A 21992-nucleotide genomic window follows, 5' to 3' on the forward strand; every position below is an offset into this window, starting at 1 on the left:
AGAGAGTCTAATGGGGTCGTTATATCAACACCTAGTATGGACCATCCCTCTAGGGTAGCCCTCAGTTCAGGTGTCTTGCTATGGCTCAATGGTCATAGACAGGTAGCAGCCTGGAACTTGTTCCAGGGACAAATTATGGCAGTGTGATGCTGAAAGAACTGCTGGGGAACTATCACCCCAGAGTGGGATTGGCCCTGACCTACCTATTACTTGCTGAAGAGCCTAGGGTCTGGAATCAGACAGACCTGGGTTTGAATCCTGGTTCTGCCACTTTTATCAATGAATTGTGGGTATCACCCACCACACAGAGGTGTTGTAAAGATCAAGTATTATAAAGTGTAAAGATCAGGTATTATAAAGCTCAGCACACAGTATCTGAACTTAATAAACAATAAGATTTAGTGTTTCATTTTTAAAAACTAGAAAGATGGAAAAGTGAAAACAAAGTCTTGGTTTTATAGCCCTATCACTTAGCCCATTTTTACTGACAGTGTGCTATTTTCAATTCTTATAGGGACTCATCAATTATTTCATTTAAGGTTTTATATGCTTTGGAGCTGTTTCATTCCATGGTATTTTGTTAGTGAGTAGTCTGTTTTACATAGTTGTAATTATATAATTTTGTACTTTGATTTCTTTACCATGGTAAAATATTTTACATTAAAAATTCTGTACACAGCCACTGTGGAGAACAGTGTGGAGATTCCTTAAAAAACTGGAAATAGAACTGCCATCTGACCCAGCAATCCCACTGCTGGGCATACACACCGAGGAAACCAGAACTGAAAGAGACACATGCACCCCAATGTTCATCGCAGCACTGTTTATAATAGCCAGGACATGGAAGCAACCTAGATGCCCATCAGCAGACAAATGGATAAGGAAGCTGTGGTACATATACACCATGGAATATTACTCAGCCGTTAAAAAGAATTCATTTGAATCAGTTCTAATGAGATGGATGAAACTGGAGCCCATTATACAGAGTGAAGTAAGCCAGAAAGATAAAGAACATTACAGTATACTAACACATATATATGGAATTTAGAAAGATGGTAACGATAATCCTGTATGTGAGACAGCAAGAGAGACACAGATGTATTGAACAGTCTTTTGGACTCTGTGGTAGAGGGCGAGGGCAGGATGATATGGGAGAATAGCATTGAAACTTGTAAATTATCATATGTGAAACGAATCGCCAGGCCAGGTTGGATGCATGAGACAAGTGCTCGGGGCTGGTGCACTGGGATGACCCAGAGGGATGGGATGGGGAGGGAGGTGGGAGGGGGTTTCAGGATGGGGACACATGTACACCCTTGGCGGATTCAGGTCAAAGTATGGCAAAACCAATATAATGTTGTAAAGTAAAATAAATTAATTAATTAATTTAAAAAAAATAAAAATTCTGTACATAATTTAAGTGGACATGCTGTAATTTACATAGATTACTTATAGTTGGACACTTAACCATGGAGCATTGTTGAATGAATGATACTGCATTTGTGTAAGAAAATATCAAACAGTCATTTAAAAAGGTGTAGTCAAAGTATATTTGTTAATAAAGAAACATGTTCATGATTGTATGTAAAATGAGATGATTTTACCTCCCAAATCTATCTGGACATTCACTGCCTCAATCTGAGCAGCTTTCAAACTTTTAATGGGCCTCAGAATCACCAAAAGAGCCTGTTAAGTGCAGGTTGGGGACCCTCCCCTTTGAGTATGATTTACGAGACAGGGCTCAGGGATTGGCACTTTTCCAAGGGTCCAGTGATTCTGATGAGGGAATGACACTCCTTCAATTTCTCCCTGTTGATACCGTACTTTGTTTTTCAAGCTTCTCCTCCTCCTTTCTCCTGAATGCCTAGAGTGTTCTGTTTCCTTGCCTTGTGGATCTTTGTGAAGCCTTTTGAATGGTAACGCTTTTCTGGTCCTACAAGCAAACTCAGTTGGGTGCCCAGTTGGACACCATGTCCCATCCCTGGGCTTGGAGTCAAGCCCCCAGAGGATTCCTGGACATAGATACTGACAATTTTGGAATCCAGGTTTTCTTTACTTTGTAGCGAAGAGAAAGTGGCTGAGCATTTCAGAACTCTTGAGCACACCTGGTGCTCAAGAGTTCAAAGTTCAAAGTAGGTGCTCAAAGTTCAAAGCAGGAACTTGGAGGGATAAAGACAGCCTGTCCAACCTTGATAGGAAAAAAAAAAATCTTGTTTAAATTAGCCTCACCTTGGCAATCAAGCTGTGAAAAGTCAATAGTTTGTCCTTTGTGCATTTAGTCTAAGCCAGAGATAACCAGTATTCATTGGAGAGGCTGGTTAAAAACTTTCAAGAGGCTTAGCTTTCCAAAAGCATTGGGTGAATATCTTCAGGTTTTTGGGCTGGTTTTCATCCCCAGGCTTGGCGCCATGGAGGGTTATTCAAGGTAAGTTTCTCATTTTGCTGTTCACTTAGGAGCCATTCATGCTAAAATTGAGATTGAGTTACTACCAATATTTCTTCATTTAGATTTTACTGGTTTGATTTCCCTACTTCCTTGGACCAAATTATACACACACACACACAGAGACACACATGTTTTTTTGGCTGTGCTGGGCCTTTGTCACTGCATGTGGCTTTCTCTTGTTGCAGAGCACCAGCTCTAGGGTGAGTGGCCTTCAGTAATTTGGGCACATAGGTTCTAGGGTGCAGGCTTAGTAGTTGTGGCGCTACGTGCTTAGTAAGCTCAGCAGCATGTGGAATCTTCCCAAACCAGGGATCAAGCCGGTGTTCTCTGCATTGCAAGGCAGATTCTTAACCTCTGGACCACCAGGGAAGCCCTCAAATAATATTGAATACCTATGTCAAGTCAGGTTTTTCTTGTCTTACACTCTACTTCATATTACAGGTCAGCTTTGCAAATGCAGAGTTAGAAAACAATTGAGAAACATTATGTCAGGGTGATGGGCTTCCCTGGTGGTTCAATGGTAGAGAACCCGCCTGCCAATGCAGGAAACATGGGTTTGATCCTTGGGTCAGAAAGATGCCTTAGAGAAGGAAATGGAAACCCACTCCAGTATTCTTGCCTAGGAAATCCCACGGACAGAGAAGCCTGGTGGGTTATAGTCCACGGGGTAGCAAGAGTTGGACACAACTTAGCAACTAAACAACAACAATGTCAAGATGATACTGAATTTTTTTCCCTGCTTGTGAGGGGACCAGACCATATTCTGTGCAAATCTGTGGTTATTCTAGCCTTGAAAGCATTAATAGCTACAGAAAAGAATCCCCCCGAAGGAAACCTAAAGAGCCAAGTTTAATAGAAAAAAGCTCAGAAAAAAGCTCTTATTTACTTCACATGAAAAATGGTAACATGCTGAATTTGAAGCCCTAGGTGATCTGAGAATTGGTAATATGGGGGAATCAAAGATTCTGGTTAATAAAGTGGTTCTAGTGGGAAACCACCAAATGGACTGTACTGATGCTTGTCCACACGGCTAACTTGGAGTCAGTCTTCAGAACCCTGGTCAGAAGTCAGCTCTAAAACCCTACGTCTGTGAAGTTTTATGTGATCCCACTCCTTGGAAAAGTTTCTTCCTTTATTCTACAGTCACACCGGTACCTTATACACACGCTGTGATCATATATGTCACAGTCCAGTGTAGTGATGCTTGCATCAGAGACTCACTGGGTATACAGAGCATGACCATCGGTAGGGTTAAATGCCTGGGTATAACAGTACTAAATAAATGGATGTGAATAAATGACCGGAGTTGTCTGCACTGAACAGGTGGCATCAGTCAGATAAGCTGCCCTTTGGGGATGTTTTTTTGACAATTTCTGCAATTACTAAATTTAAAGCATTATCCTGTCAAGATGAATTGTCCTCCAATTGTTATAATAATAAATTAAGAATTAATGATGGAAAAGACAAGTCCAGTATCTGCTTCTCCCTGAGTTCTTTATGGTAAGCGAGTATGCCCCCATCTATGGGATCCCCAGATTAAAGGAACTACACTAGAAATTCTGCAGAAACGGGCTCCACATTAGCCCACAGACTGCTGTTAAATTCCTTTCCTGGGTTCTTGAATTCCACGGAAGGTTCAGCTATTACAGATATGTGAACTTTGTATCTGGGAGCTAGATATCAAATATACATCTCCTCAAATCTCTAGTTTTAAAGTGTATTAAAAAAAAGAATGTGATTTTAGAATCGAAAGAAACCTCTGCATTTTGCTGATTAGGACACCAAGCTTCTTGAGCGACAGGCTGTTTTCATTAGTGTTAAGAGCTCTAGAATTAAGTCATATAGGCCAGAATTCAGGTCTTGGTTCTGGGGCTCAAATCACAGCCTCTTACTGGCTGTATGATCATAAGCAGTTTATTTAATATTTTTTGAAGGTCGGTGTTTTCATTTTGTAAAGTCTGGTTAAAAATCTATCTCACTGGGTCAGGACAAGGGATTACCTGAGTTAATATGAACCAAAGATGCAATGGTAACATCTGCCCAGTGTGAATCTTCCATGAAGTTTAGTCTCTGCCCAAATCTCACCATCCCTGGCAGAGTTAGGACTTACAAGTTTTCCCTGAGGCATTGTCAGCATAGTTTGTGGTTCCCAGCTTACATGACAGGACTCAGTACTCATCAAGGACACTCACTGCTGAGAGGCTTTGTTACATGATCATTTGTATACAACAAGACTCAGGATTTACTGTAAAAACAATCTCCCTTCTGAGTTACATGTTTTCTTGCTGTTGGTTTTTTTCACATTCCTTGCACTGAGAGTTCTGGCTCCCTCTCAGTCAACTATCAATTATTATTTCTGTGTTATTGTGTGAATTAGAAAGATCTCTTCTATAAGGCACCAGGAACTCAGAGCACACTTTTTGGAAAAACAATTTTGGACAAATCAAATCTATGTAACCTACTATGTCTACTAAACATTTTGGAAGAATAAGATCTATATAACCCACTAAGTCTTCAATTTTTAAAAGTCACATTCTAGAATAAGAAGTTAAATATTTCTGATGATTGAAAGGATTTTGGCTGGCAGTAAACTAAAAGCATTCCGGGCACAGAAATGTTAGTTGCGTGAACTGAGATGGTCATGAAACATTCATCAGGTGGGAGAAGTAGCATCATTGTTCACTATTCTCCTTCTACCGGAGTTCATTCGTCATTTCAAAAGGCTACTCATTTTTCTGTACTTATCTCCCCCGTAAAGGCAGAAACCTGTGGGTTCTCGTCGTGGGACGCTCTCCAAAGGAACACAGAATCGGGATTCCGGAATTCAAGTACGTGGCAAACATGCATGGAGATGAGGTATGTACGTGGTTTGAACGTGTATCTGACGTGTCACCCAAGGACCCTCCCTTGGGTCTCTTGCCCTCTGTAAGTGCAGAGGGGGCAGCAGACACTGTAGCAAAGAATCTGGAAGGGTCTGCCTGTAAGGCCTGAGAGGACTGAAGGAGCCATGAGCCAAAAGGCATCACAGCCGTTTGGTTGTTTACCCAGCGCCCCGGGCAGCTAACCGGAGCTTGCTTTTTGTTTGGGGGCTGGAAGAAGGACAGCTGTCCAAGTCCCTGAACGCCTCCTGGGTTGGTTTTCCCCACCTCCTGCTCAGCATCAGGGTGAGCCAGCAGAAGAGTGATATATTTGAACTAAGAAGGTCCCAACTGGCTACCCAGCCTCCTACTAGCTGGCTTTTTTAATGCTTTTGTCACTTTCTCTTAATCCAAAACTTGGCATTTTTGATGCTTAAGTTTAGACCATCAAGCTTAGGGCTCTGTCATCCCCACCATTCCACAAACCCTTAAATTCCATCATAACATCTTGCTGTTTTCCAGCTTATCAGAGATCAACTCTATTTTGTTTCATTTATGTTATTTATCTTATAATTTGCAAAATACCCTTTTACCACTCCTGGCTGCCCAGCCATTCGAGCCAGGCATTTGAAAATGTTCCCCAAAATTTCTCACCTTACTTCCTCAGAGTATATTTTTGTATGTATACTTTCATATATATTTTAGTATATACTTTTGTATATGTATTATATGTACAATAAAATATATTTTAATATATATTTATACATACTTTTCAATATATAGATATTTTAGTATATACTTCCTCAGCTCTCCTATTTTTGAGAATATGACAGCTGCAGGATTTTCTCTTTCCCAGGACCCCACACAACTGGGCAGTCTAGTGGAAGGGAAAGATCGTCTCCAGTCTTGACAGTAAAGAAAATTGACATATGATCTGTGTCACACCTTATCAAACACACTTAACTTTAGGGAATGTCAGAGAAAATGCATAATCCTTTAAGTAGGACCTGCTGACTTGTTACAACACTTCCAGATCTACAATAGTGTGGCAGCCTGCGCTGCTTGAATGCTGTGCTTCCTGTCCCAACTCAACCCTCCCCAAACCCAGGCTTTATAGGAGCAGGCTCCACCCTGCGTGACACACAGCTCTGCCTGTCCTGTCCAGACATGCCGCTCAACCCGTCCTGACCAGCGAGGGGACTTCTCGTCACTGGAGCTCAGGTGCAAACGTTTGCCTCTGAGAAAGTGGCTTGGCTTGTCTTTGAATCTGATTTATGCGTGGGTGGAAGTTACTTTTCTGAGTATAATAGGCTGTGCTCAAAAAGGCTTGATGTTGCTGGGAGTCTGAGCAAACTTGTTTTTAATAAAACAACTTTTTATGATAGACAGCACCCCAGACTTCCTTTCCCTTTTGCTATCTGGTCAATTGATTGGGTCCCATGGAATCCATTTTTAATAAGAGTCATGTGGCCCTCAATTGACTCCAGTAGCTTATTTATTGAATTCCTAGTATTTCGAAAGGTTGCATTCTGCTGCTCAGAATTTATTCCTCTCAGTGGAAACTTCCAAAGAAAAGCAAGAGTCCTTCCTCTCGTTCACCCCTGAATTTGCTTGTACTTTCCCAAATTTCTGACATCTTACCCTCCAGGTAGGTAATGTATCCAGTTCACTCATTCACCTTGATTCTTTGACTACTGCCAAGGACTGAGATTATGCAGGGGGGAATGTCAGTGTGTTCTGGGTGTGGAGACCTGAAGTCCTGTCAACCTGTGTGTCCCAGCTGTTAACAGTGTCTGACAGCTTTGGGGGCCACTGAGAAACTTATTATCCTGAATTTAGATCTTGTGTGTTCCACCCTCCTGGTGCCGCCAGGAGCTGGGGAAAGGGATGGCTTAACCCAGGAGCAGAAGGGTGACTTGGAGTAGCTGGGTCTAACCAGCTTCCTCATCCTTCTTCTTCTCTTAGAACTTTTGGGACTAAAGAGCATTTTCAAGGCCCACTATTAAAAAGCAGCATATATAACATTTGTGGGCAGTGATTCTTAACCTTCTTTGGGTGGATTCCTTGCTATTCTGGCACTAGCTTTGAATGCTGTCCTCAAGGTGCATGGACCTTCTAGGAGTCTGTGGACCTCAACACTCAGTCTTACACAATACACTACCCAGTTGTGGATTGTTGCTTCAAAATTTTTTTGCAATTTTTCTTATAAGTGCTGGAACACTCATTTCCATCTATCTAGCAAGTTCCAAGTTGACTGAATTGAAGTAAAACTGATAGAGATTTATTTTCTGCTTTCCTGAGTTCTTACCATCTTTTTTTTTTAACTTTTAATTTTATGTTGGAGTATGATGGACATGAGTTTGAGTAAACTCCGGGAGTTTGTGATGGACAGGGAGGCCTGGCGTGCTGCAATTCATGGGGTCGCAAAGAGTCGGGCATGACTGAGCTACTGAACTGAACTGATAGTTGATTAATACTGTATTACTTTCAGGTGTATAGCAAAGAGATTCAGTTATACATGCATCTATTTTTTCAAAGCCTTTTCCCATTTAGGTTGTTACATAGTACTGAGCAGAGTTTCCTGTGCTATACAATGGGTCCTTGTTGGTTATCCATTTCGCATATAGCACTGTGCGTATGTTAACCCCAAACTCCCTAACTATCCTTCGCCACTCTACACCACATTCCTCCCTCGTAGCCATAAATTCATTCTCTGTGAGTCTGTTTCTGTTTTGTAAATAATTTTGTTTGTATCATATTTTTTAAGATTCCTTTTATAAGCAATATTATAATTGTATATAGTGTACACAATTGTAGCTATTGTATAATTCCTCTTTCTCAGTCTGACTGACTTCACTCACTCTGACAATCTGTAGGTCCCTCCTCGGGTATTGCCATCTTAATGACCAGATGAATTATCAGAGAAACACTCTAGAAGCCGGTGTGCTCACCCAGCCTTTCAGGCTCTTCATTAGGGATTCTCCACACTCTCACAAAAGGAAGCGAAAGCTAAATGAAAGGCTGGATAAGTCAATGGAAACACTTTTGACCACATTAAAAAAAAAAACTTTAGTCTCTCTAAGGTCTCATGTTCAAAGACTTAATTTTAAATGAAGGGAGACCTATACATAAAACATGAATGAGTATTTGAGACATTTATATTAAGGTTGAGAAGAATTAATTTGAATAATATGTGGCATAAATTTGCTTTTATAGAGACGAGAAAATATTGTCCAAGGACCTTATTTAACTCTCTCTGAAATTTTATCAGTTTATCTCACCAGTTTTAAGATTATCTGACTCTTAATCAGTTCTTTTTTGTTTGTTTGTTTGTTTTGGTTTTTTGGGTTTTTTTTTAATCAGTTCTTTATCACACTTCCAAGATTTTTATTTCACCCTATACAGTTAAGAATTTGTGGCTTGTTTTGTTGGAGTATGGAGGCAAACAAAATACATTAGTCACACATTTGTGTCCTTGAAAGAATCATGATTTTGTTTTTTGTAAAAAGAACATAGGTTTTCTTTCATTTAAAAGAACTAGAAAAATAAGAGTAAATAAGAACTATTCAGGATACTGTCACTTAGAAATAGCCGTCATTATTATTTGCCAGATGCTATTCTACATATCTCTTTATTTCTGTAGTAACAGAATGAGAGGAATCAAAAGGAAATAAGATGTGTCATAATGTGTTATCTTTAAGAAGTATGAGATTTAACAACTTGAACTTAACAGAACTGAAGTGAAATGAAAATGATTGGTGAACTTGTTATTTTCTCAAAATAAGAAATTAATTATCAGAAGATTCTTCTGAAGTCAAAAAATTAGGAAAAACTGAAGTTATAATGATTTTTATATATTATTAGACTTTGGGTAATATCCTATGACCCATTGCTATGAAAAGTGAATAAATTAGCACTTTGAAAACTCATCTCTCCCCTCCTCTCCCCTAGCTCCCACCCTTGCTGTTAACTATAAACCTTAACTCTTACCTTCTATCCTATACTCACACCACCACAGTTGCCTAATTTAGTTGTATAGCTTAATCACAGCTTCTTACTCTTTGTTTTCATTTGCTTGTGGGTGGATGAATTTCATTGCCAACTCCTGTCTTGAGTTCAAGCATGCTTGAGAATGTATGATTCAGAGAGTTAAGAGGAAATTTACTTTTAGAATCCTGTGGGGATTCCAATATGGCTCACTTCATATTGATCAGGAACTCAGATTGGCCTCAGGTTTTTCCTGGTGCATCCCTCTAAGGGCAGCATCCTGCAGTCTCGAACCAGCATTTAGAAATCTCACTTCCTCCTCCCTTTCCTTGACCCTTTTCTCTTCCCCTCCCCTTGCCAGGAAAGCCCCCCTTCAACCAACCACACAGTCCACTTGTAGAGCCTTTCACAACTTAAAATTACCAGCCCCTCCTCCTCTGGTTTTAGGGAAGGCAGTAAGGAGCTTGCAAATGTATTTGAGCTTCCAAAACACTGAATTGGAAACCAGTGTGTGACTCACTTGACTTTTTTAGTTATTAGTTTGTAAGGACCTTTTTCAACCTACAATTTGGACTATAAAAACAAAAATCACAGTAGTGGAAGAAGACAGACATGAGTGGGGAAAGAAAAAATTGAAGTCAGAATGGAATTTATTTCCACTCTCAATTTTATGGCTATGTATAAATATATAATTCACATATTTAAATTTTTCTTAGTTCCATTTTCAATTATTCTGCCTCCATTAGGATAACAAATTCATAAGACGTGATCTCTTTGCTTGCCAGCAAGGGATATAGAGTGCAGTATTGTTCCTTCTTTGTCACAGCCATGAATTGCTACAGTAGAGTCATAATTGAAGATTCTTTTGTTGCCCGTGGCCTTCATTAATGCACTGGCAGCACCATCCTTATTTAACCACCTGCTGCACTGATTTCCCATATCCTAACCCCTCAACAACATCTGATCACATGTAAGAGGTAAATACTCCTTACTTAGAAGCAGAACCTTTGAGCTCAGGGTTACAGGGGAAAATTAATGTAGGCTAATCAGATCTTTACAGAATAAGGCTGAAAATGTGAATTCCTTTTTTTTTTTTCCCTAAAAAAAGAAAAGAAAAATGGGAAATCTCTCCCTTATACAGCAAGATTTTTCACAGGCCTTCAGCTTCCCTGTCATTGTTGGTACATAAGGTAATTTTAGGTGGATGTGACTATGTTTATTTTCATAGTTGTGCTTTTATTTTACTGTATAATTAAAAACATGAAATCTAGCAAAATGATAATTATACAAAGTTTATCATTTTTAATGTAAGTAAAAAGCAAGCCAGTTTACAGAAAATGCAAACTAAATAATAGTATAGATAATATGCAGATATGGCAAAAAGTTGTGAGGATGATGTGCCAACAAAACATGAGACCGTGGAAATCAGAAGTACAGAGGTATGGCAAAAGTTGCACAAGTGTGCAAGAGGGGAATTTGAAAATAGAACTTGGAAAGAGGGCAATCTGGAAATCAGAAACCTATTTAAATTATGAGCATTGCAAATTTGGATTTTTCTCTGTTAACATCTACATGTCTGCTGCAGTGGTCCTCCATGTATCATCCACTGAGACAGGCCCCACAGCTCTCCCATGTATCACGTGTGCTCATGAAGATGCTCCACTCCCCTGCATGATTTCTAGCTTCCCCTCTCTCTCTCACTCCAGGAAGTATTTGGAAGACAAGTGAATTGAAAAAAGGACAATAAGAAATAGCCTTTACTCCACTCTAATTCATTTTTAAAAAGTAAATTATTAGAAAATTAACACACAGAAATCCCTTGCATTCCTATACACTAACAATGAGAAAACAGAGAAATGAAGGAAACAATACCATTCACCATTGCAACAAAAAAAATAAAATACTTAGGAGTATATCTACCTAAAGAAACAAAAGACCTATACATAGAAGACTATAAAACACTGATGAAAGAAATCAAAGAGGACACAAACAGATGGAGAAATATACCGTGTTCATGGATTGGAAGAATCAATATTGTCAAAATGGCTATTCTACCCAAAGCAATCTATAGATTCAATGCAATCCCTATCAAGCTACCAACAGTATTTTTCACAGAACTAGAACAAATAATTTCACAATTTGTATGGAAATACAAAAAACCTCGAATAGCCAAAGTAATCTTGAGAAAGAAGAATGGAACTGGAGGAATCAACCTGCCTGACTTCAGACTCTACTACAAAGCCACAGTCATCAAGACAGTATGGTACTGGCACAAAGACAGAAATAGAGATCAATGGAACAGAATAGAAAGCCCAGAGATAAATCCATGAACCTATGGACACCTTATCTTCGACAAAGGAGGCAAGGATATACAATGGAAAAAAGACAACCTCTTTAACAAGTGGTGCTGGGAAAACTGGTCAACCACCTGTAAAAGAATGAAACTAGAACACTTTCTAACACCATACACAAAAATAAACTCAAAATGGATTAAAGATCTAAATGTCAGACCAGAAACTATAAAACTCCTAGAGGAAAACATAGGCAAAACACTCTCCGACATAAATCACAGCAGGATCCTCTATGACCCACATCCCAGAATATTAGAAATAAAAGCAAAACTAAACAAATGGGACCTAATGAAACTTAAAAGCTTTTGCACAACAAAGGAAACTATAAGCAAGGTGAAAAGACAGCCCTCAGATTGGGAGAAAATAATAGTAAACGAAGCAACAGACAAGGGATTAATCTCAAAAATATACAAGCAACTCCTGCAGCTCAACTCCAGAAAAATAAATGACCCAATCAAAAAATGGGCCAAAGAACTAAACAGACATTTCTCCAAAGAAGACATAGAGATGGCTAACAAACACATGAAAAGATGCTCAACATCACTCATTATCAGGGAAATGCAAATCAAAACCACAATGAGGTACCATTACACGCCAGTCAGGATGGCTGCTATCCAAAAGTCTGCAAGCAATAAATGCTGGAGAGGGTGTGGAGAAAAGGGAACCCTCTTACACTGTTGGTGGGAATGCAAACTAGTACAGCCGCTATGGAAAACAGTGTGGAGATTTCTTAAAAAACTGGAAATAGAACTGCCATATGACCCAGCAATCCCACTGCTGGGCATACACACCGAGGAAACCAGATCTGAAAGAGACACGTGCACCCCAGTGTTCATCACAGCACTGTTTATAATAGCCAGGACATGGAAGCAACCTAGATGCCCATCAGCAGACAAATGGATAAGGAAACTGTGGTACATATACACCATGGAATATTACTCAGCCATTAAAAAGCCATGGAATATTACTCAGCCATTAAAAAAATAAAACTGATTCATTTGAATCAGTTCTAATGAGATGGATGAAACTGGAGCCCATTATACAGAGTGAAGTAAGCCAGAAAGATAAAGACCATTACAGTATACTAACACATATATATGGAATTTAGAAAGATGGTAACGACAACCCTATATGCAAAACAGGAAAAGAGACACAGATGTACAGAACAGAGTTTTGGACTCTGTGGGAGAAGGCGAGGGTGGGATGTTTCAAGAGAACAGCATCGAAACATGTATATTATCTAGGGTGAAACAGATCACCAGCCCAGGTTGGATGCATGAGACAAGTGCTCGGGCCTGGTGCACTGGGAAGACCCAGAGGGATTGGGTAGAGAGGGAGGTGGGAGGGGGGATCGGGATGGGGAATACATGTAAATCCATGGCTAATTCATGTCAATGTATGACAAAAACCACTACAATATTGTAAAGTAATTAGCCTCCAACTAATAAAAATAAATGAAAAAAAAAAAAAAAACCCTGAAATGGAAAAAAAAAAAGTAAATTGTTAGATACTTTTTAAAAATTAACTTAAACTCTTAAAAAGATTTTGCAGCATACCATTGATGGATTGCCATGTGCCTGAAGAAACAGTGGTCTGACAACTGGTTTTGGTTTTAAATATCATCTGTAGTGTTTCTTGTTGGGGAATTTGTACCTTGGGGACTGTTTTCCTTGTTTTCCTCAAGTAGCCTCTTCTCTCTTTAACACCTACAGGCTGTAGGGCGGGAACTGCTGCTCCATTTAATTGAATATCTTGTAACCAGAGATGGAAGAGACCCTGAAATCACAAATCTAATCAACAGTACCCGGATACACATCATGCCCTCAATGAACCCAGATGGATTCGAAGCTGTTGTAAAGCCTGACTGTTTTTACAATGAGGGCAGGTAAGAATGGGCCTATCTTTGTAAAACATAAGAACACCACAAAAGGCTCCCATCGGATCGGACACCTTGGCCCTGTCCAGAGGAATTAACGAAACGTCTCATAGCCTGTGTATGTCACTGCCATGCTGGAAACCCTTCGGGGCCACGCATGGCTTTGACTGTGAGACGTGAAACCCTGAATAAGGCTGCTTTACTCCGGTGCCTGCCCACCCTCCACTGCTCCGGCTTTATTGCTTTTTCCACTGTCACCCTGATGCAGCCGCTTAGATCCCTCTTCACCCCTGAAACTACAACTACAGGCTTCCTCTCACCTCTGGTATTCCCACCGCCTTGGGCCCACCCTGGCCTGTTGCAACAGCATCTCCTCAAAGCCTCCCTCCCTAACCTATTGGATATTAGGTCCCCAGTTATACTCATATCACCTGGCCCCTGACCCTCACAGCACAATTTTAATGTCTCATTTCTCCTTTAATGTCTAGCTGAGGGCAGGAGCCCTACCCATAGTGTTCATCACTAAGAAATCCCAGGGCCTGGTATAGAACCTGGCCCCTCGATAAGCAGGTTGATTTATTAAGCCAGCCCAAGAACTAACATAAAGAAGAGTGAGTCTTGTAGTATTTCTGATTTAAAGTTTATTGTATTTTAAATGGCCTCAGGGAGTTTGGAATTTCTCAAATGTCTGATAAACACTGATATTTGTGCAATTAAAATTTTGTTTTTACCAGGGATAAATCACCACTGGATTCCCTTCCACTTTTAAGGTGTTTTTTTTTTTTTTTTTAGCATATTTAAACATGGCCAAGTCTTCCCACGTGGCTCAGTGGTAAAGAATCCATCTGCCAAGCCAGAGACACAAGTTTGATCCCTGTGTCAGGAAGATTCCCTGGAGAAGGAATGGCAACCCAGTCCAATATTCTTGCCTGGGAAATCCCATGGATAGAGAAGCCTGGCAGGCTACAGTCCATGGGGTCACAGAGTCCAACAGGACTTAGTGATTAAACAACTATGACAAATATAGCCAATCCACTTTTCAGAAATATATTTGCATAAAATAGCATGTTCCTATTATTTCTGATAACAATTGCTGTGGAACCAACTGCCCCCGAATTGAGGAAACAGCCACCTTTTTATTTACTCTCCACTCTGTAAGTTGGGAATTTGGGCAGAGCAGGGTCCGTCTCTATGCCACAATGACTGGGACCTCAGCGGGGGTCTGTCTGGGACCCTGTGTCTTGAGTTTCAGTTCTGGCTCTCACCTGGGTCCCTCATTCCTTCATGTGGCCCCTTGATGTATCTAGCATTGGGATCTCAGGGTTCCAAATGGGAGTGTCCCGAGAGCAAAAGCCCCGAAACACACACACTTATCCAACCTCTGCTTACATCCGAATCGCTCCTGTCCCACTGGCAAGAACAATCATACAGGAGGGAACAACATAGTGCATGAATACCAAGTGCAATTCGTCAGAGGCTGACAAGGCAACCATCTGCTGCTGCTGCTGCTGCTAAGTTGCTTCAGTCATGTCCGACTCTATGCGACCCCATAGACGGCAGCCCACCAGGTTCCCCCATCCCTGGGATTCTCCAGGCAAGCACACTGGAGTGGGTTGCCATTTCCTTCTCCAATGCAGGAAAGTGAAAAGTTAAATTGAAGTCGCTCAGTTGTGTCTGACTCTTAGTGACCCCATGGACTGCAGCCCAGCAGGCTCCTCCATCCATAGGATTTTTCAGGCAAGAGTGCTGGAGTGGGGAGCCACTGCCTTCTCTGGCAACCATCTACCACCTCTGTATTCATATCTGGAAAAAAGCTGGAGCCCAGAGCAAAGGTCTATACTCTACAGGAATTTGCTCCCTCATATAACAACAGTAAACCCTTAAAACTTCTTTCTTTTAAAGGGATAATAGTAACTTCTATGACCTGAATAGAAATTTCCCTGATGCTTTTGAGTTTAATGAGGTACCAAGGCAGCCTGAGACCGTGGCAGTCATGAAGTGGCTGAATACAGAGACCTTTGTCCTCTCTGCAAACCTCCATGGTGGTGCCCTGGTGGCCAGTTACCCATTTGATAATGGTGTTCCAGGTAAGCACACATGGGCCCTGCTCTTGCATTCTAAATCCAGAGTGAGACTACAAACCTTCCACCTGTAAATGGGGATACACTCTTTCCCTCCCTACTTAATTTTTCTGGCAGGGGTGGAAAAAGCCTCATTCTCTCGACTCTGAGCTATCCTTCCTACAATTTATAAACAGTAGACGGGTAAGGTGTCTGAACTGACAACGAAAAATGGGATTACTTGACATTCATCAGTGAGATAGTAAAATTGTAATTTAGATTAGCACACAAGAGACAACATGGCTGAAAAAAAAAAAACCTAATCACATGAATAATAATTCCTGACTCCTCTTAAAACTGTGGGATGAGGTATGTACCAAGTATTTAACATATTCTAGTGACTTCATTTAATCCCTACAGTACCTAAGGTAAGTTTACTGATCTCCTGGAATCAACAAGAATGACTAAAGGTATTTAACTTTTAAGCTGATTGAGGAGGAGTTTGGACATGTATGTGGTTATTTTCTGTGATATCCCTTCTGTTATGTCCATCAAAAACTGGGAAGAAGAGTAGAGAGAAGCATTCATGGAAGTGGGTAGAGGAAAGTGGAAGTGGGTAGAGGAAATTCATGGAAGTGGCTCTAGGAAATTAGAGCCTTTGTGTGGGATTTGATGGTGCAGGGGCTAATATACTGTATACGTCCACTACATCAACTAAAAGGTCCTGGTCTGTCTTCCATGTGCAGCCACTGGAACATTATACTCTCGGAGCTTAACCCCTGATGATGATGTTTTTCAATATCTTGCAAACACCTATGCTTCGCGGAATCCTGACATGAAAAGGAATTCATGTAGAATTAAAACAGGGTTTTCTAATGGAATCATAAATGGATACTCCTGGTATCCACTGAAAGGTGAGTTTCTCTTCGTTCTACTCTTCTTCTAGTTGTATTTACCCAGAGGTGCCAGCTGGCCTTTGTTGACCCCAGCAGCTGCCAGAAGTTCGTCAGGCACAGTGGAGCCCCTTCAGCCGTGTCTCTGTCAGCTAATAGCACAGAGCCAGAAGGGGGACGACCGTTTGAGAGATGCTCAGACATATTCCCTACTGCCAAAGTTTCCTGAGTTCAGACGCTTGTTTAGCATTCACTTTGGAGCTGGGAACTGTGCCAAGAAAGATGAGCAGGACACAGATCTTAAGCCCAAGTTTAACAGAGAAGAGCAACATCTAAGTTAATTGTGATGGCAGTGTCATATGAATAAGATCAGAGATTTAGAAAGGGGACAGTGTACCACAGGGGTGTAAAGCTGAAACACAGCGGGAAGGAGTGAAGGCCTTGGAGAAATGTAATTCTGATGTCTCATCCCGTGGGGACAGTTGCTACTTGTGTATTAGTCACCCAGTCGTGTCCAACTCCTTGCGACCCCAAGGACTGTAGCCCACCAGGCTCCTCTGTCCATGGAATTATCCTGGCAAGAATACTGGAGTGAGTTGCCATTTCCTTCTCCAGGGGATCTTCCCGACCCAGGGATCAAACCCGCTTCCCTTATGTCTCCTGCAATGGCAGACAGGTTCTTTACCATCTTAGCTCCCGGGAAGTAAAGGGTGCTCCTTACAGCCAGGCAGTTATTGCCACGCAGCGGTAGGGGGCAGTATTGCCAGAGCTTCCAGTTTGTGAAGCAAGACGGATGTTTCCCTGAAGTCTCCTGATTGTTCAAGCCACTTTGCAGACTGAACAGACGAGCCCTCTAGTCTTGCTCCCTTGGAACAGGATAGCCAGGCGAGGGAGGGAGTGAGGAGTTTGCCATGGAGGGAACATGGCAGAGGGAATGTTCTTGTTAGAAGGAAGACTATCAGCAGAAGCCCAAGGGTGTCATAGTCCTAGTCTGGAGACTCAAAGAGAATAGGAGGGACCGGGGATGGAAGGGTGAGAGGGGAGACCGTGGGCGGGGACCAGGTTTCCACCACCTCGGTGAAAAGTGCCCCCTTTCAGGCTGGCCAGCAGATCCGGCCAGCAGCAGGCCGCAGCCTGCATTCCCACACACGGGCCACTTCCTCGCTTGTCACCTCGCTTGTAAAAGCCGGGGCTTTTACATCTGGGCGGGTTTCTGCCAGCTTTCCAGGGGACATCAATAAGCCTAGACGATGACTGGAAGGCAGCAGGGTCAGCCAGATGCCACAGTAGCCCAGACTTCCCTCCCGTGTCCGAGAGACAGGCTCCCAAGACGGAGCCAGATGTGCGGGAGATGGACTAGGAACCTCGTTTTGCTGTGGTGAGCTGTTCCCGAGTTGCCTTTGTTGGCCGGGCCTGACTGGCCTTATCCAGAGCGGCACTCACTCTCCACAGGAGGCATTCTCTATTCCACACCCGTTTTGCCATTTAAGTTCTTTCTACCTGAGACAGTCATCCAGTCAAGGGCTTTTGTTCTGTTTCATTTCTCTCTTCCTTTTTTTCTCTTCTATTTCTTGTTGAAAATGAGCTTAGAAATGCAAAACTTGTAAGTAACGGAAAAGGAAGAAAAGAGTAATTCTTCCTGGCTAAAACTGGGACCTATATGCGTGTGTGCATGCTAAGACGCTTCGGTCCTGTCCGACTCTTTGCAACCCTATGGACTGCAGGCTCCTCTGTCCATGGGATTCTCCAGGCGAGAATACTGGAGTGAGTTGCCATTTCCTTCTCCAGGGACCTACCTAGGTATTACTTAATAGTTATGTAATATTTTGACCATTTTCTGAGCATAAATATTTACTTCATTACTTCCCAAATACTCTCATGGACTTGAGAAAACTTATTTCACTAGGCAAATATCAAGTATAACTAATTAAAATCTGGCAGAGACTAGTTCATTCAAAGATACCATATTTCGTCAAATCTAAGATGCCAGTGATTGTAAAATATGTCCCACCAAGAAAGAAAAAAGTTTCCAGCTGAACTAATAACACAATGATGCTTTTCAACCATCAAATTTAAGATGCTTCCCAATTCAGAGATTTTAAAATAGAAGTTTTGCATCTTAGAAAATATAAAATATAACCCTTTGAAAATAGGGTGTTGAGAGGTGAGAACTAGAAAGTGAGCATGGGCAGTGGTAATCCCAGAAGCAGCAGGGGTCTGGGTCTTCCCCTGCTCCCCAAGAGTCCACATGCCCCATGTCTGTCATCCACAGACGTAGTGCAGTGTGATGGTGGAAGGTGGCATGTGCTCTGGTTTCAGCCATTCACTAGCAAGAATCCCTGGGTACATGACCTACCATGTGTAATTAAGTTTCTCATCTGTAAAATACAGGTGATAATTACTGTGAGGGTTAGAGCTGATACTGAAGTCCTTCAAACAGTACCTAGCAACAGCAAACACTCAGTAAACATTGGCTATTTTTCCTCCAAATTCATGTACTTCAGTCGCTCAGTCGTGTCAGACCCCATGGACTGCAGCACACCAGGCTTCCCTGTCCATCACCAACTCCTGGAGCTTGCTCAAACTCATGTCCGCCAAGTCAGTGATGCCATCAACCACCTCATCTTCTGCGTCCCCTTCTCCTTCTACCATCAATCTTTCCCAGCATCAAGGTCTTTTCAAATCAGTCTAGTTCTTCACATCAGGTGGCCAAAGTACTGGAGTTTCAGCTTCAGCATCAGTCCTTCCAATGAATATTCAGGACTGATTTCCTTTAGGATTAACTGGCTTAATCTTGCAGTTCAAGGGACTCTCAAGAGTCTTCTCCAATACCACAGTTCAAAAGCATCAATTCTTTGGTGCTCAGCTTTCTTTATGGTCCAACTCTCACATCCATACATGACTACTGGAAAAACCATAGCTTTGACTAGACAGACCTTTGTTAGCACAGTACTGTCTCTGCTTTTTAACATGCTGTCTAGGTTGGTCATAACTTTTCTTCCAAGGAGCAAGCATCTTTTAATTTCATGGCTGCAGTAACCATCTGTAGTGTTTGGGAGCCCCCCAAAATAAAGCTTCTCACTGTTTCCACTGTTTCCCCCATCTATTTGCCATCAAGTGATGGGACCAGATGTCATTATCTTAGTTTTCTGAATGTTGAGTTTTAAGCCAACTTGTTCACTCTCCTCTTTCACTTGCATCAAGAGGCTCTTTAGTTCTTCGCTTTCTGCCCTAAGGGTGGTGTCATCTGCATATCCAAGGTTATTGATATTTCTTCCGGCAATCTTGATTCCAGCTTGTGCTTCATCCAGCCTGGCATTTCGCATGATGTACTCTGCATATAAGTTAAATAAGCAGGGTGACAATATACAGCCTTGATGTACTCCTTTCCCAATTTGGAACCAGTTTGTTGTTCCATGGGTGTTCCATGTCCAATTTAACTGTTGCTTCTTGACCTGCATACAGATTTCTCAGGAGGCAGGTCAGGTGGTCTGGTATTCCTATCTCTTTAAGAATTTTCTACAATTTGTTGTGATCCACACAGTCGAAGGCTGGGCATAGTCAGTAAAGCAAAAGTAGATGTTTTTCTGGAACTCTCTTGCTTTTTCAATGATCCACCAAATGTTGGTTCCTCTGCCTTTTCTAAATCCAGCTTGAACATCTGAAAGTTCGCAGTTCACGTACTATTGAAGCCTGGCTTGGAGAATTTTGAGCATTACTTTGCTAGCATGTGAGATGAGTGCAATTGTGCAGTCATGAATTCCTTATTGCCAGATTCAGAGTTAAATTGAAGAAAGTAGGGAAAACCACTAGACCATTCAGGTATGACCTAAATCAAATCCCTTATGATTATACAGTGAGAGTGACAAATAGATTCAAGGGATTAGATCTGATAGACAGAGTGCCTGAAGAACTATGGACAGAGGTTCATGACATTGTACAGGAGGCAGGGATCAAGACCATCCCCAAGAAAAAGAAACGCAAAAAGGCAAAATGGTTGTCTGACAAGGCCTTACAAATAGCTGAGAAAACAGAAGTGAAAGGCAAAGAAGAAAAGGAAAGATATACCCATTTGAATGCAGAGTTCCAAAGAATAGCAAGGAGAGATAAGAAAGCCTTCCTCAGAGATCAGTGCAAAGAAAGAGAGGAAAACAATAGAATGGGAAAGTCTAGAGATCTCTTCAAGAAAATTAGAGATACCAAGGGAACATTTCATGCAAAGATGAGCACAATAAAGGACAGAAATGGTTTGGACCTAACAGAAGAGGTGGCAAGAATACACAGAAGAACTGTACAAAAAAGATCTTCATGACCCAGATAATCACAATGGTGTGATCACTCACCTAGAGCCAGACATCCTGGAATGTGAAGTCAAGTTGGGCCTTAGGAAGCACCACTATGAACAAAGCTAGTGGAGGTGATGGAATTCCAGCTGAGCTATTTCAAATCCTAAAAGATGATGCTGTGAAAGTGCTGCACTCAATATGCCAGCAAATTTGGAAAACTCAGCAGTGGCCACAGGACTGGAAAAGGTCAGTTTTCTTCCAATACCAAAGAAAGGCAATGCCGAAGAATGTTCAAACTACCACACAATTGCACTCATCTCACACGCTAGCGTATACTTGTTTTTACAGAATAAATTTATTTATGAAAGGCTTGTAGAAATATTTTAAAAGAAATTTCACTCTAGTTTCTCCCTGTTTAAAATGTAATTTAGAAAAAAATAAAATGTAATTTAGGAAAGAAATGTAATATGAAGAATCCTTTTCATAGTTGTGATTTTTAAAAAGGACCCTTCCCTTATTCCTCGGTTAATCTGGATGCATAGATGAACATCAGTCAGCTCTGATTCAGTTACCCATATGGGAATATTTAGGATTGTTTGGTCATGTCTGGATACTAAAATGTCAAGCTGTAATTGTACATGCCAATATGTCAAATTCATCTTTTCCTGTTTACATGTACTGTCATTGCAACTGTCTAATTCACCTGTCTCCAAGGTATGTGATACTTGACTTCATTCCAACTTCATACTTTTTAAAAAACTTAAATATGTTTGTGTTTAGGTGGAATGCAAGATTACAACTACATCTGGGCCCAGTGTTTTGAAATTACATTGGAGCTGTCATGCTGTAAATATCCTCGCAAGGAGAAGCTTCCAGGTTTCTGGAAGGATAACAGAGACTCTCTGATTGAATATATAAAACAGGTGCACATAGGTTTGTAAGATTTTCTTATTAAGTCCTATTAACATAAAATATAGCATCTGGCAAAACCTTTGCATTGAGAAAATGCAAGCCCCTATTTCTGCTTTCTGGGTTCAGCCTCATTTTTAGTACCAAAACTAACGGTTCAGAATTCTCTCTGCATGAGCATCTGTAGCATGTGAAAAATGCAGCACCCATCAGCTCATATAAGAGAAAGCATGGTGTGTGTTACTTTAATATGGGGGTGTAAAATCCAGAGTACTTCTAATTTTACATGTTGAATGACCTGGAAATCTGGCAAAAGATCGATAAAA

General features: G+C 41.2%; 1 protein-coding gene across 2 annotated transcripts in view; it reads left to right on the plus strand.

Annotated features, from left to right (window-relative positions):
* The window catches only part of CPM (carboxypeptidase M), a 74166-nt gene that overhangs the window by 34698 nt on the left and 17476 nt on the right, over nt 1–21992 (plus strand). Inside the window, exons 1-6 of one of the 2 annotated variants that reach the window (XM_043887622.1) lie at nt 2226–2425; nt 5205–5302; nt 13355–13527; nt 15421–15605; nt 16325–16492; nt 21538–21690. In XM_043887622.1, the coding sequence (XP_043743557.1) occupies nt 5288–5302; nt 13355–13527; nt 15421–15605; nt 16325–16492; nt 21538–21690 (694 nt within the window). In that variant the 5' untranslated portion in view covers nt 2226–2425; nt 5205–5287. Of the gene's footprint in view, nt 1–2225; nt 2426–5204; nt 5303–13354; nt 13528–15420; nt 15606–16324; nt 16493–21537; nt 21691–21992 lie in introns of those variants that run through there. The other variant, XM_043887614.1, reaches the window with a different exon arrangement.

This window comes from Cervus elaphus, chromosome 3, assembly GCF_910594005.1.
Source record: "Cervus elaphus chromosome 3, mCerEla1.1, whole genome shotgun sequence".
NCBI classification, from domain to species: domain Eukaryota; kingdom Metazoa; phylum Chordata; class Mammalia; order Artiodactyla; family Cervidae; genus Cervus; species Cervus elaphus.